The following is a 12,933-nucleotide window of genomic DNA, read 5'->3' as shown; positions in this document are numbered from 1 at the left end:
TAGGAGAAAAAGATGACATGTTTCCAACTTGGACGTCTTCTCTCCTGTCCTGGGTGTTACTCACTCAGTTATCTGACCTTAGTATATCTGCTGAAAGCGTCCCTACTTGTGAGGCACCATGCTCTTAAAACTTGAAAAAACACCACCACTGGATTTTGCCCGACTCTATGTGCCATACCCTAAATACTCCTCAAAATATTAGTTGATACAGTGACTTTAGTTTGGGTTCAGCTTCAAGAATATAAAGTGCTAAAGGACAGGCGACTCTAGGTGACAGTTTAACACTTGAATTACCTGACGGTCTGAGGAGACGTCTCAAAGGGAACGTTTCTGTTGTACTGAGCGTCAGAAACATAAGCAGCTGCCAGGAGAAGATCCTGGTCCTCATTGGGAGAAAGAAAGGGGAGAAAACAGTCAGAGCCAGCAAGGACACTTTGCTTTTTTGTTTATAAGGATTCAGTATAAACGGAGAGTATTCTTTTCTCTCCCCCACCTCCCCATGCTGCCCCCACTCTTGCAGGAAGGAACCAGCATTAACGCTGCCGCATATTCACCTCTAGGTGTTTTCTGGGCAATGAGAATTCTGCAATGGGTGAGGACACAGGCATGCTTAACTTTCTGGAATTCAAATGTAGGCTCTCAGAGGAGGAAATGAAAACCACTTGGATAATATAGCAGATTCTTTACTCTCTGAGCCACCAGGGAAGCCCCATAGATACATTAATAAATGTACTTAAATAGTATATTTCTACATTCATATGGGCTTTCCAGGTGGCCCTAGTAATAAAGAACCCACCTGCCAATGCAGGAGACCTAAGAGATGCAGGTTCGATCCCTGGGTCAGGAAGATCCCCTGGAGGAGGATGGCAATGCACTCCAGTATTCTTGTCTGGAGAATCCCATGGACAGAGGACTCTGGCCAGCTACGGAATATGGGTTCACAAAGAGTTGGACATGACTGAGCGTCTGAGCACATTCATACAACAAGACTCAAACTATAGACTTTAAATAACTATGGTTTGGTGCATATTAATTATAATTCAATGAAGTCATTAAAAATTGCCCTCCCCCCAAAAAAACATTTGGATTAAAATTTGATGTGGAACAATAATCTCACAGGTGAACTAACTGCTATAAGAATGTATCATCTACTGATTCACATGCATTCTCAGGGCTGATATGGCAATTCTTAAAGACAGGTCATTAAAGTCTAAGAAACATCATATAAATGTGTTAAACAATTATTACATATTTTCTTTTATGCAGTTAAAAATCATTTTAGTAGAAAACCTAATATCAATTATTGTTCTATGGAATATCTTGAACCTTCAGGAACACTAGAGTTCCCCAGGACACGCTTAGACAACTATGATACTTTAGTTATAAAACACTTAGCATCAGCAAAAGTTGATTTTTTTTAATGAACACACATTAATTTTAAGAGAATTCCATTAAGTTCCTAAAAGATCACACTGGGACAGCAAAGAATTCTGATACCGAAGTTTTTTAAAGAAAATATTTAAAGCAAAATCTCTTAAAGGCATTACTATTTCCAATTTTTAAAGATGATGAGGGAGGGACTTCCCTGATGGACCAGTGGCTAAGATTCTGTGCTCCCAATGCAGGAGACTGGGGTTGATCACTGGTTAGGGAACTAGATTCTATAGGCAGCAACTAAGAGTTTGCACGCCACAACTAAAGATCCTGCCTGCCACAACTAAGACCCAGTGCAAATTAGTTAATTAATTAATATTTTTAAAAAGATGCAGGAGCTCCTTGGTGGCCCAGTGTTGAGAGTCTTCACTCTCACTGTTCGGGGTAGATCTCTAGTGACCACTGGTCAGGTGAATGAGATCCCACATGCCACACAACCCGGCCACACACACACATACAAAAAAATCTTTCCAGTCCCAGGGAAACCGTTTGTCCACAAATATAAACAGTTTGACAACTATGAATTTGAGGGCAATCATCCACACAGCCTCCAGGTGGAAAATGGAAAAAAAACATTGTTGCTGTTCAGTCGCTCAGTTGTGTCTGATTCTTTGCGACCCCAGGGACTGCAGCACGCCAGGCTTCCCTGTCCTTACCATCTCCTGGAGTTTGCTCAAACTCATATCCATTGAGTCAGTGATGCCATCCAACCATCTTGTCCTCTGACGTGCCCTTCTCCTGCCCTCAATCCTTCCCAGCATCACGGTCTTTTCTAATAAGTTGGCTCTTCATATCAGGTGGCCAAAGTAATTCCTCAGGCAGCTGGCCCCTGGGGCTACCTCCCTTGGACCCAACCAGACTCCCTGTATTGAATACGTAAGCATCATGGCACCCAACCCAATTGCCCCCTTGCCAGCCAAACTCATGCCTGTCATTTTTAAATACGCTTACACTTTCATAAGAGCTAACTTACATTAATGTTTCAAAGCTTTCCCATTCTTAACGGCTATTTAGTTTCCGACATCTATCTCTTCTTAGGATTCCATCTGCTCTGTCCTCTGGTTCTTCTTGTCTTCCTTCCCTCCATCCCATGTGTGTACGACTTCTAAATTTCCTGCCCATTTGTGCTTGGGAAGAAGTACTCTCAACAAGCAGAGTTATGGTACATGAGCATTCTCACTTGTATTAAGCCCACTTGTATCTTCCTTGTAAAATGAATGACTTTTCATCCAACCCAAGAATGTGGCTTATGTTAGATATGCCATTCTAAAACTGCATATACTTTTCAAGTTTACATGGGAATCACTACCCAGGTGGCATTCATGGTAAAGGACCCGCCTGCCAATGCAGGAGACATAAGAGATGTGGGTTCAACCCCTGGGTCGGGAAGATCTCCTGGAGGAGGGCATGGCAACCCACTTCAGTTTTCTTGCCTGGAGAATCCCATTCATGGACAGAGGAGCCTGGTGGGCTAGAGTCCATAGGGTTGCAAAGAGTTGGAAACAATTGAGCCAACCTAGCACTCATGCACGCCCATGTATACTGTGAAAATGGCGAAGCCTGGATATCAGGCATTCCTCCAGACACAGCCGAAAAGTGGCTTCATATCTCAAAACAGCAGCTCCAGTCTAGGGGAGACACTGCTGACTGTCCGGACAATAGATCTCACCTCCCAGGCACAATCACCTTCAGAGCTTTTGCTTGTAAAGATCTTGTAGCCCTGACCAATTACATCCTTCTCTGGGAGGTGGGACCCGGCACTGAACTTTTAAAGCTGCCAGGTGATTCCAATGTGCAGTCAAGATCAAAACATCACTGGTCTAAATATGGCCATTTTACTACTGTTTCTCATAGGTTTTGTATTTCCATGGCACTTGGACAATAATTGACTTCTCCTGATTTTTTTTTCTTCCCTTTTCTCAAAGCCATGACATTTCCTTTCCACTCCCCAAGACTTAAAAACATATGTAAGAGTTTTGTGTTTTCTCCTCCTACCCTCCCTACTTTGTAAGCCTTCATTCTTAGGAAGGTGAATAATTTAAATCCCTCAGGGCAAGAGGGAGGAGGGTGTACAGGAGGGAGGGAGAGATGGAGTCCAGAAGTTCTGGTGGAACAAACAACTGGAAGCTCCAGATACCTTTCAGTTCTGCCGCTGCTGCTGCTAAGTCGCTTCAGTCGTGTCCGACTGTGCAACCCCATGGACTGTAGCCTACAGAGAAAAATCCTCTATCCATGGGATTTTTCCAGGCAAGAGTACTGGAGTGGGGTGCCACTGCCTTCTCCAACCTTTCAGTTCAGAAACCCTGATAAAACTGAAGCTGTTAATAAAAGTGCTTTGAAAAACGCCAAGGGATTTCCCTGGCAGTCTAGTGGTTAAGACTTCACCTTCCAATGCAGGGGTTGCAGGTTTGATTCCTTCTTGGAGAGCGAGGATCCCACATGTCTCACAGCCAAAAAAAAACACAAAACATAAAAACAGAAACAATATTGTAACAAGTTAAATGTTGTTGTTTAGTTGCTAAATCTAAGTGAGGTGTCTGACTCTTTTGTGACCCCAAGGACTGTAGTCCACCAGACTTCCCTGTCCATGGGATTTCCCAGGCATGAATAATGGAGCAGGTTGCCATTTCCTTCTCCAAGGGATCTTCCTGACGAGATCGAACCCGAGTCTCCGGCAATGGCAGGTGGGTGGTTTACCACTGAGCCACCAGGGAAGCCCCAACAAGTTCAATAAAGACTTTAAAAATGGTCCACATCAAAAAAAAAAAAAATTCAAAGAGAAAAAAGCCAATATGTCTTATTTAGATATAGAAGAAAATTTATAAAACTTAAGGTAAAGAGAAGTTACCATAAATTTCAAGTAAAGTGCTTCCCCTTGTCAGTTTTTCCTCTAAACCTGTGTCATTAGAAACACTGTACCCTCTCTCTGTCTCTCTCTGTCTGCCTCCCTTCTCGCCGCCCATAGGGCACTCTAATGTCCAGAATACAGCAGATCACTGCATCCCATGCACCTCACTCAAACCTTCAGTCAACAACACTTTGCCTGGTGTGCCCACAGCATCAAAGGTCAACTCCCTGGCTTAGCCCTTAGGGCCTCTCCCTTCTGTCTTGGCTCCCTCACTTTCCCTACAGGAATCCCCTTCTCTGGCCCAAATTGATGGACTGACTGTCCCACTCCCAGCTCCAGGCCCATGCCTGATCCCTTGCATGCCTAAAGCCAGGAATATCCTTTCCACCCCCCTCCATGGGGACCCATCTCAAATTTCATTTTCTCCATGAGGACTGCCAATGCCAGCAGCTTCCATTTCCATGTGGGAAGACAGCCAAGGGATGCTTTCGAAGTGTACGGTGAGTGATCCATACAAAGAAATGGCTTCTAAGGGTAACCTGGGCACGGCAGCCTGGGCAGGAGGGGTGAGAATATCAGTGACCACTTGGTGTGGGTATAAACAAATAGTGGGCCTCCGTGCAGAAAGCAACAGCCTAAAGGCCAAGGGCAGCCTTAAGATATGTTTTGTTTGGCCTAGAGAGTGCTTTCTGGATGTTGGCTACTGATTAAAATTTTTTACAAAACTGGAGCCAACACAAAAATGTGAACTTCTGGTTTCTCTTCAAAAGATCATAACATCTGGCCATGTTGGGTTGTACTGCAGTAAGTTTTTGCAACCCGCCCTCATACTCGGTCACCTGAAGGAACGCTTGGTATTTTCCCCAATTTTATGGGTTAGCCAGGCAGTCCTTCCAGTCAGGGCCAACTTAGCTGGTCTCTGTGGTCATCTGGGGCTAGATGGTCTGGAACCAGCTGCACTCACACATCTCGGCCGTGTGCACCATGCAGCAGGCTGGCCAGGGCCCTTTCGTACATGGTCACTGGGTCCTCAAGAGCATCTGGAGAACACACACTAACGCTGAAGTAATTTTCATAACTCTGCTTGCATTACATCTGCCAATCTCCCACTGGCCAGAGCAAGTTTTATGGCCAGTGGTCTCAAGGGTTGGAGAAATGGACTCCACCTCCTGATGTAAGGGGTGGCAAAGGCCCACTGCAGAGCAGGAATAGATCCAAGATGGAGTTTGTGGCCATTTTTGCAATTGATAGCCCATGTGGCACAGCCAACGGAGGTGGGTAGCTGTGGTCTTCTTTGTCCAGAGGGCATGCCCTCTGAGTCACCACAAGCCCCAGTCCCCTCCCCAACTGAATTGTTCCCATCCAGGTCACTACTTTTATGTTGCTCCCTGGCCCCTGTGGACATTTCAGCTTGTGACCACTCCTGATTTAGGGTTTCCCAGGTGATGCAGTGGTAAAGAATCTGCCTGCCAGTTCAGGAGACCCAAGAGATGCACATTCAGTCCCTGGGTGGGGAAGATCCCCTGGAGGAGGAAATGGCAACCCACTCCAGTCTTCTTGCCTGGAGAATCCCACGAACAGAGGAGCCTGGTGGGCAACAGTCCATGGGGTCGTGCAGAATGAGACACGACTGTAGACACATGCATGAGTTGATTTCTACCTGATTTAATTAACACTCTCCCAAGCCCTCCTGGTCACTGCCCTTTCCTCCTGCAAGGAACCTCTCTGAAAACTGCTATAAGGGAACACCAGTGAACCAAGAGCCCCCAGACAGGGTGATCTAAGAGTTGGATGAACAGGTTTAACAAGAACATAAAAAAATAAGCACACAAAGTATCAAGAGGTGATCACATAGAGTCACAAGGAAACAGCCTAGGACATGGGCTCTCAGCCTTGGCTGCCCTTTCAATACTTAGTAGCTTTAAAATTACTGTTGCTGGGACTTCTCTGATGGTCCAGTGGTTAAGACTCCACACTTCCAGTACACAGGGTGTGGGTTTGATCTCTGGTTGGGAAGATCGTGCATTCTGCAAGGTGCAGCCAAAATCAGGAGGAAAAACTACTATTGCCCAGGCCACATCCAGGTCAATTAAATCAGAATCTCAAGGTAGAGTCTAAACCCAGATACATTTCTTTTTTTAATTAATTTATTTATTTTTTAATTGGAGGGTGATTGCTTTACAATATTGTATCGGTTTCTGTCATCTATCCACATGAATCAGCCATAGGTATATGTATGTCTCCTACCCCTTGAACCTCCCTCCCACCTCCAACCAAACCGAGATACATTTCTAAAAACTCCCCAGGTAATTCTGCCCAACAGTAAGGCTGAGAATCACTAGCATCAGATTATTTCTATTTCAAAATAGAAAGTATTGGTCAAAGCACCAGAATGGCTTGCCATCTCAGCAGCAGCCAAAAGCAACACCAGGCAGAAAAGGGTTCTAAAAAACTGCTGAAAGGAGAGGGCAGAAATGCATTTCAGGTGACTAGGCAGTTTCTTATTAAGTGACCCCAAACTAACTTTTAAAAAGGTTAACCAGGTCAAGTGTCTGAGGTCTGAGCTGCAGTTTAATGGCTTACTGTTAACACCGTTATCTCAGAAACTAGGGTTCTGCTGACAGTGACCTGTTAGTACCAGGCTCTTCATCTGCTCTGCCTGCTCCTGGACCCCTGCAGGCATGCATTAAGCTTTTGTCTCACTCAGGACTCAGCCGGGACTCTGGGCTGTTTTCAGCCCTCCTGGCATTTCTAGAGGCCTCCAATTACTTTTTTACATTCTTTAATTTTGACAAAGAAGCATTAAACACACAGTGAGAGACCTGACAATCTCAAAGGATTTTTTTGCCACAGAAGACTGGTGCTCACCGTCAGCTTCATCATTTTGCAGAATGAGGGGAGCAAGACCTGGGTTGGGTCAGAGCCAAGGATCAAGAATCCTTTTCTTTCTCTTCCTCCTTGACCTGCTTTTCTCTGCTTAATCTTTTAAGGGACAGGGGACATGGTAGAATCTGCCTGTTGGAGGCGGCCAAGCCCCTTTGGGAGGCTAGTAGGCCTGGGAGCACTGGGGGAACAGGGCATTTAACCCCACCCAGAAGCCTGCCCCTTGGACCATCCTGAGCAGGTTGCAGGGGCCATATGGCTGAAGGGGTAGGAAGGAGAAGACTTCTCCATACACTCAAGGAGACAAAGGACTAAAACACCTATCACCTCCCACACACTTGCAGGACTAAAGGAAACGCCTCCGTGTGCCAAGCATTGTGCCCTGGGCCTCACCGACACCGTCTTCTCGAGACGGGTGTGATTTATCACCGCCACCCTTACAAAGTGGGAAACCAGAGAATTCCAGGGTCTTGTCATTCACAGCTAAAATTTCCTGAATCAGAGCCGAGGCTCCTTCCATTGGCTCCCTGCCTGCCTCTCCACTGAGTTCTTGTCCAGGGAAAGGAAACAGCCCGAGAAGACCTCTTTCAAGTTCCCAGTCTTCCCAGGCTCAGGCGGTCTGGATGAAAGCAGAGCTGAGCGACTGTGCAGCGCGTCTCTCCGGCCCGCAGGGATCCGAAGAGCCAGCGCGGCATCAGCACTCCCCGCCCCACATCCTCCAGCCTTCCCGGGCGTTTCCCTTGCGGCGGGACCCTCGCTTGGTTTCCTGCCGCCATGGAGCGCCGTGCGGCGGGCACGGGCCACCCAGGCCCGGGGGCGCGCCACACGGGGACAGGACCCCCAACACGCAGCCGGGGCGCCGATCCCAGCTTGGCCCCCATCCGGGGAAGGCGGCTGCGGGCCGGCCTCCGGGTACGGGCTTGACAGCTCCAGTAACGACCCGAACGCGCGGGGCTGCGGCCAGGGGCCCGGCGCCTCTGCGCTCCAGCGGCGGTGTGCCTCCCGCACCCGAGCATCCGGAGGGCCCAGAGGACCGAAGAAGCCCGGGGGCTGAGGGGCTCCGCAGCCGCAACTCCACCCCGGGGCCCTCGTTCCCAGCGGCCCGTACTGGCTGGGCTCGGCGTTGCTCTCCATCAGGAGTCCCGAGGACCGCGGATGCGGGCCTGGGGGCGCTGCCGTCCGCGCGCAGCCACCCGGGGCGCCCTTACCTCCAGGTCGGGCAGCTCCTCGGAGGACGACAGGCGCGAGCGATGCGTCCCCGCGGCTCGGCTGTCCCCGGGCATCACGGCGGCGACGCGCGGGGCGGGGATGGGGCAGACCGGGGACCCGGGCAGCGGACTCAGCCCTCAGGCTGCTGGAGGCCCGGGCTTGGGGCGCTCCGCACGGCCCTTCCCGTGATTGCGGCGGGGCCCCGCGGGCGGAGGATTGGCGGCGAGCGCGGCAGGTCCCCGGCTCTGGCCCCTTCCCGCCCTGCCTCCGCAGCAGTGCTGGAGCCAGGGGCGGGGACGCGGTCTCCCCCGGGGCGGGGGCGGTGGGGGGCGGGACGCTAGCGGCTGAGCGGATCCGAGGGGCCCGCGGTGCAGGAATTTAAGGCCAAGCTGGCGAAGGGTCCCAGCCGTGCGCCCTGGGCGCGTGACTGCGCCTAGCTTTCTGTATCAATAAAATAGGAACAAGACCTTCCTCCCAGGGTTGTTGCGAAAATTAAAGGAGTTACTGTATTCAGTTGCTGGCACTGGCAGGTGCCCAGTAAATTATGTTTCCTTCCCAGTGCGAGTGGAACCCCCTGGAGAGCTGGGTGTGGACCCAGAGAAGGGCCTCCTGGGGCAGATACCTCTGAGAAGGGGTGTGCGAACCCTCCTCCCTTCCCTGGTGCACCCCAGTCTCAGCCTGGCCAGGAACTTGGGGTTACCAGAGCCCTGAATTTGGAAAGACAGCAGATTAGATTTTCATGAGACTATTCCTGATTTTTTTAATATTGGAATGAATTTTAAAATAATAATAATAATTCTTTACATGGGTTTTTTTTTGCTTGTAGGGCAGGTTGTGCTGGGGTTCTGCACCAATGAACTTCACTGAAAAGTGAAAGTGTTAGTTGCTCAGTCCTGTCTGACTCTTTGTGACCCCATGGACTGTAGCCTGCCAGGCTCCTCTATCTATGGGGTTCTCCAGGCAAGAATACTGAAGTGAGTTGACATTACCTCCTCCAGGCGACTCTTCCCTGGAGTGATTAAATCCAGTGATCAAATCCCTGTCTCCTGTGTTGGCAGGTGGATTCTTTACCGCTGAGCCACCAGGAAAGCCCATGAAATTCACTAACACTTCCCAAAGGAGGAAGAAGCCTGGCAGGGCAGGGACCGACCCTGGTCACCTAGCATGAGGCATGGTGTTCCTCTGGGCTCATCAGGACTACTTTGTGCCTGGTACTGATGGATGCCAAGGTCCAGGTTGGGTACTGTGGTGGGCAGAATTATCACCCACCCACCCCAAGATTCCAGATCCTAATCCCTAGGACTGTGAATCTGTTACTTTACTCCTCTAAAGCAGGAGTCCCCAACCTTCCAGATCTCATGCCTGATGATCTGAAATGGAGTTGATGTAATAATAATAGAAATAAAGTCTCAATAAATGTATCCCAAAACCATCTCCCCACCCCATCTGTGGAAAAGTTGTCTTCCATGAAATTGGTCCCTGGTGCCAAAAAGTTTGAGGACAACTGCTCTAAAAAGACTTCACAGTACTGTTACTGATCAGTTGATCTTAAAATACAGATTGTCCTAAGTTATCTAAATTGACCTAGTGCAATCATATGAGCCCTTAGAAGCAGAAGAGGAAAGCAGGAGAGGTGAGAGATGATGGTCCTAGCTAGAAGGACTCAGTGTGCCTGGTGGGAATGCTGCTGTCTTGAAGATGAAGGGGAACTACAAGGAACCGAATCTGCCATCAACTTGAATGAGCCTGAATGGGAATTCTCCCCAGAATCTCCAGGAAAGAATACAGCAACTTTATTTCAGTGGTTTGAGACTCAGAGCATAGAATACAGCCATGCCTTCCTGGACTTCTGACTACAGACTGTGAGCTAATAAATGGATGTTCATTTAAGCCCCTAAGTTTGTGGCACTTGGTTACATGCAAGAGAAAATGAATACAGGACCCTAGACTGCTTTTCAATGCTAGAGTCAAGTTCTTGCAGTGAGGCTGGCCTACAATGAGAAGGGCAGGTGGCCCCAGGACCTTAGTAGGCATGCCAGGCACTGCCACCATCCGCCTCTCTGGTTGTTCCCCCTCAATTCAAGCATTACACCTTCTGGGAGGCCCTTCCTCAACTTCTGCCAGCCAGTGGATCACTTCCTCTCTGTGGTCCCATGCTCTTCATGAAAACAACCATATGGTACCCTAGTTCTTCTATTTGTGTGTGTCGTCACACACCACTAGGCCACTGGCACCTGGCAGAGGAGGGATGGAAACCATGATGCCTGAATCCTCAGTTCCTGGCACAGAGCAGGCATGTGGCAGGAAAGTGAAGTGCAAAAACAGAATTCATACCGGCTTGCAGCCAGTGGTTCTTGTCTACACGGTGTCCGCAATAATTAGTTCTTGTCACTGTTTATTGTGTGGATTACCCTAAAACGCTCTCCATGCTCTGAGAAAAGACAATGATTCTATTTCTATCCAAAATCGTGACATATGGAATGGTTGTTTTATGGTGGGGTCTTTTAAAATGGCTTTTCATCGGTACAGTGTAAATGTGTGAACTGTAAAGTAGAAACAACTCATCAAAGACAGCCATGGTTAGTGCATTTAGACGAGCAGCCTTCTCCACGTCTACCTGTGCCCACAAACACACATGTATGCAGCTCTGTGCACATGAGATTATATCTACGCTACAGATGCTGTGGATCTTCTATCTACATCCTTCCTACCCAGGAACTCAGAATCAGGCCAGTCTTCCACCCTCACTAGAGGAAGTGAAGTAAGTGAAGTCACTCAGTCATGTCCAACTCTTTGCAACCCCATGGACTGTAGCCCACCAGGCTTCTCTGTCCATGGGATCCTCCTAGCAAGAATACTGGAGTGGGTTACCAAGGAAGCCCTGGGTCTCTACCTGAAAGAAAGTGAAGTTGTTCAGTCGTGTCTGACTCTTTGCGACCCCATGAAGCCTACCAAGCTTCTCCGTCCATGGATTTTCCAGGCAAGAGTACCAGAGTGGGTTGCCATTTCCTTCTCCAGGGGCTCTCCCTGACCCAGGCATCGAACCCGGGTTTCCTGCATTGCGGGCAGACGCTTTACCCTCTGAGCCACCAGGGAAGCCTAGCAGTAATCAAATGCAATCACTCTGAATCAATGGCAAATGTCAATCCAACAGATCATCCAGCCATCTCTCAATTTTTCAGGATAAGCTTGGTGTTCCAAATTATACACTAATGCATCAGGGTTACGTGATTCTTATTTAGAACATAGGTTAGGGTACAACCTCCCATCAAATTTTAAGAAACACATAGATGTTCTGAAATGCTGATGGAATGAAAATAGACATGTAACAAAAATATTACTAAGTTGCCAGAAAAATAATTTACTCTATAATGATGAAAATGCTCAATTCAGAAATCAGTGACTAAGAACTGCACAAGAGTCTCCTGTCTTCCGCGTTTCTGCCTCTCAGCAGTAGAACAACAAAGGAGGAAAAACCAGTGAGGAAAAATATAGAATCCACGTTTACTAAATCAAAATTTTGCTCTAAGTGGCAGGTTTTCTAAGAAGAAACTCTGAGTTCAATGATCCTTTGTGACTAATCTACCAACTCACCTGATTCCACTTCAAAGTTGTGATAAATCTTCCTTCTGAGTCCAACTTGGGGTATTCTCACAACTAGAGGAGAATCCTTAATGAGGATTCTCACTAAGAGAATCTATACAGGCTAATCTATACAAGGTGTTTTCCTGCCACCAGTTACCAAGGGAAGAATGTAACTTAAGGTAGCTCAACCCATTTTAAGAAAGTCATGGACTGGGCTTCCCTGGTGGTTAAGAATCCACCTCGCAATGCAGGGGACACTGGTCTGGGAAAAGCTCACATGCTGCCGAGCAACTAAGCCCGTGTGCCACGCACCACAACTGCTTAGCCTGTGCTCCGGAGCTCAGGAGTCACAGCTTCTGAAGCCTGCCCACCCTAGAGCCCATGCTCTGCCGCAAGAGAAGTACCAAAACTAGAGAAGCCTCTGCTCACCACACCTAGAGAAAGCCCACTCTCAGCAACGAAGAACCCCACATACAGCCTAAAAATACTTTTTTAAAAAGCTATTGGCTTAAGAGCAAAGACTTTTTCTCTCTCTTCCCTCCCTTTCTATACATGGAAATTTTTAAAACTCGAGAAACACGTTTTCCTAATGGCCACTGACAACCATCTTCCAGCCAGCCTTGGGTAAGGATGATGCTATGGATGGTAGAGCAGAGAGATACATACAAGCATCCAGGTCTCTGAGGACCTTGTGGAGAGACTGCTTTTTGGTACCTCCCTCCTTACAACTGTCTAACTGTTGCAGGAAGGGGGATCCCGTCCAGGGCCCGAAACTGGGCTTGTGTCTAACACTCAGAAATGAATTGTCTGAGGAGACGCTTGTGCTGACAAAGCAAGAGATTTTATTGGGAAAGGGTGCCCGGGCAGAGAGCAGTAGGGTAAGGGAACCCAGGAGAACAGCTCTGCCACGTGGCTCGTAGTCTCGGGTTTTATGGTGATGGGATTCATTTCCCCGTTGTCTCTAGCCAATCATC

The 12,933-nt window shown here is 48.2% G+C and overlaps 1 protein-coding gene across 3 annotated transcripts in view; it reads right to left on the bottom strand.

Moving 5' to 3' along the window:
- LOC145503968 (two pore channel protein 2-like) overlaps nucleotides 1-8,819 on the bottom strand; it is a 55,383-nt gene extending 46,564 nt beyond the window's left edge. For all 3 annotated transcript variants that reach the window (XM_081484830.1, XM_081484829.1, XM_081484831.1), the window contains exons 1-2: nucleotides 8,374-8,819; nucleotides 295-383 (exon numbers count right to left, since the gene is read on the bottom strand). In XM_081484830.1, the coding sequence (XP_081340956.1) occupies nucleotides 295-383; nucleotides 8,374-8,448 (164 nt within the window). In that variant the 5' untranslated portion in view covers nucleotides 8,449-8,819. The remainder of the gene's footprint in view (nucleotides 1-294; nucleotides 384-8,373) is intronic.
- Nucleotides 8,820-12,933: the final 4,114 nt, after the last annotated feature.

Source organism: Giraffa tippelskirchi, chromosome 4 (genome assembly GCF_054371585.1).
Source record: "Giraffa tippelskirchi isolate mGirTip1 chromosome 4, T2T-mGirTip1v1.2.pri, whole genome shotgun sequence".
Classification (NCBI taxonomy): Eukaryota; Metazoa; Chordata; class Mammalia; order Artiodactyla; family Giraffidae; genus Giraffa; species Giraffa tippelskirchi.
The sequence above is the reverse complement of the archived record's forward strand: the minus strand, read 5'-3'. Positions and strand labels throughout refer to the sequence as shown.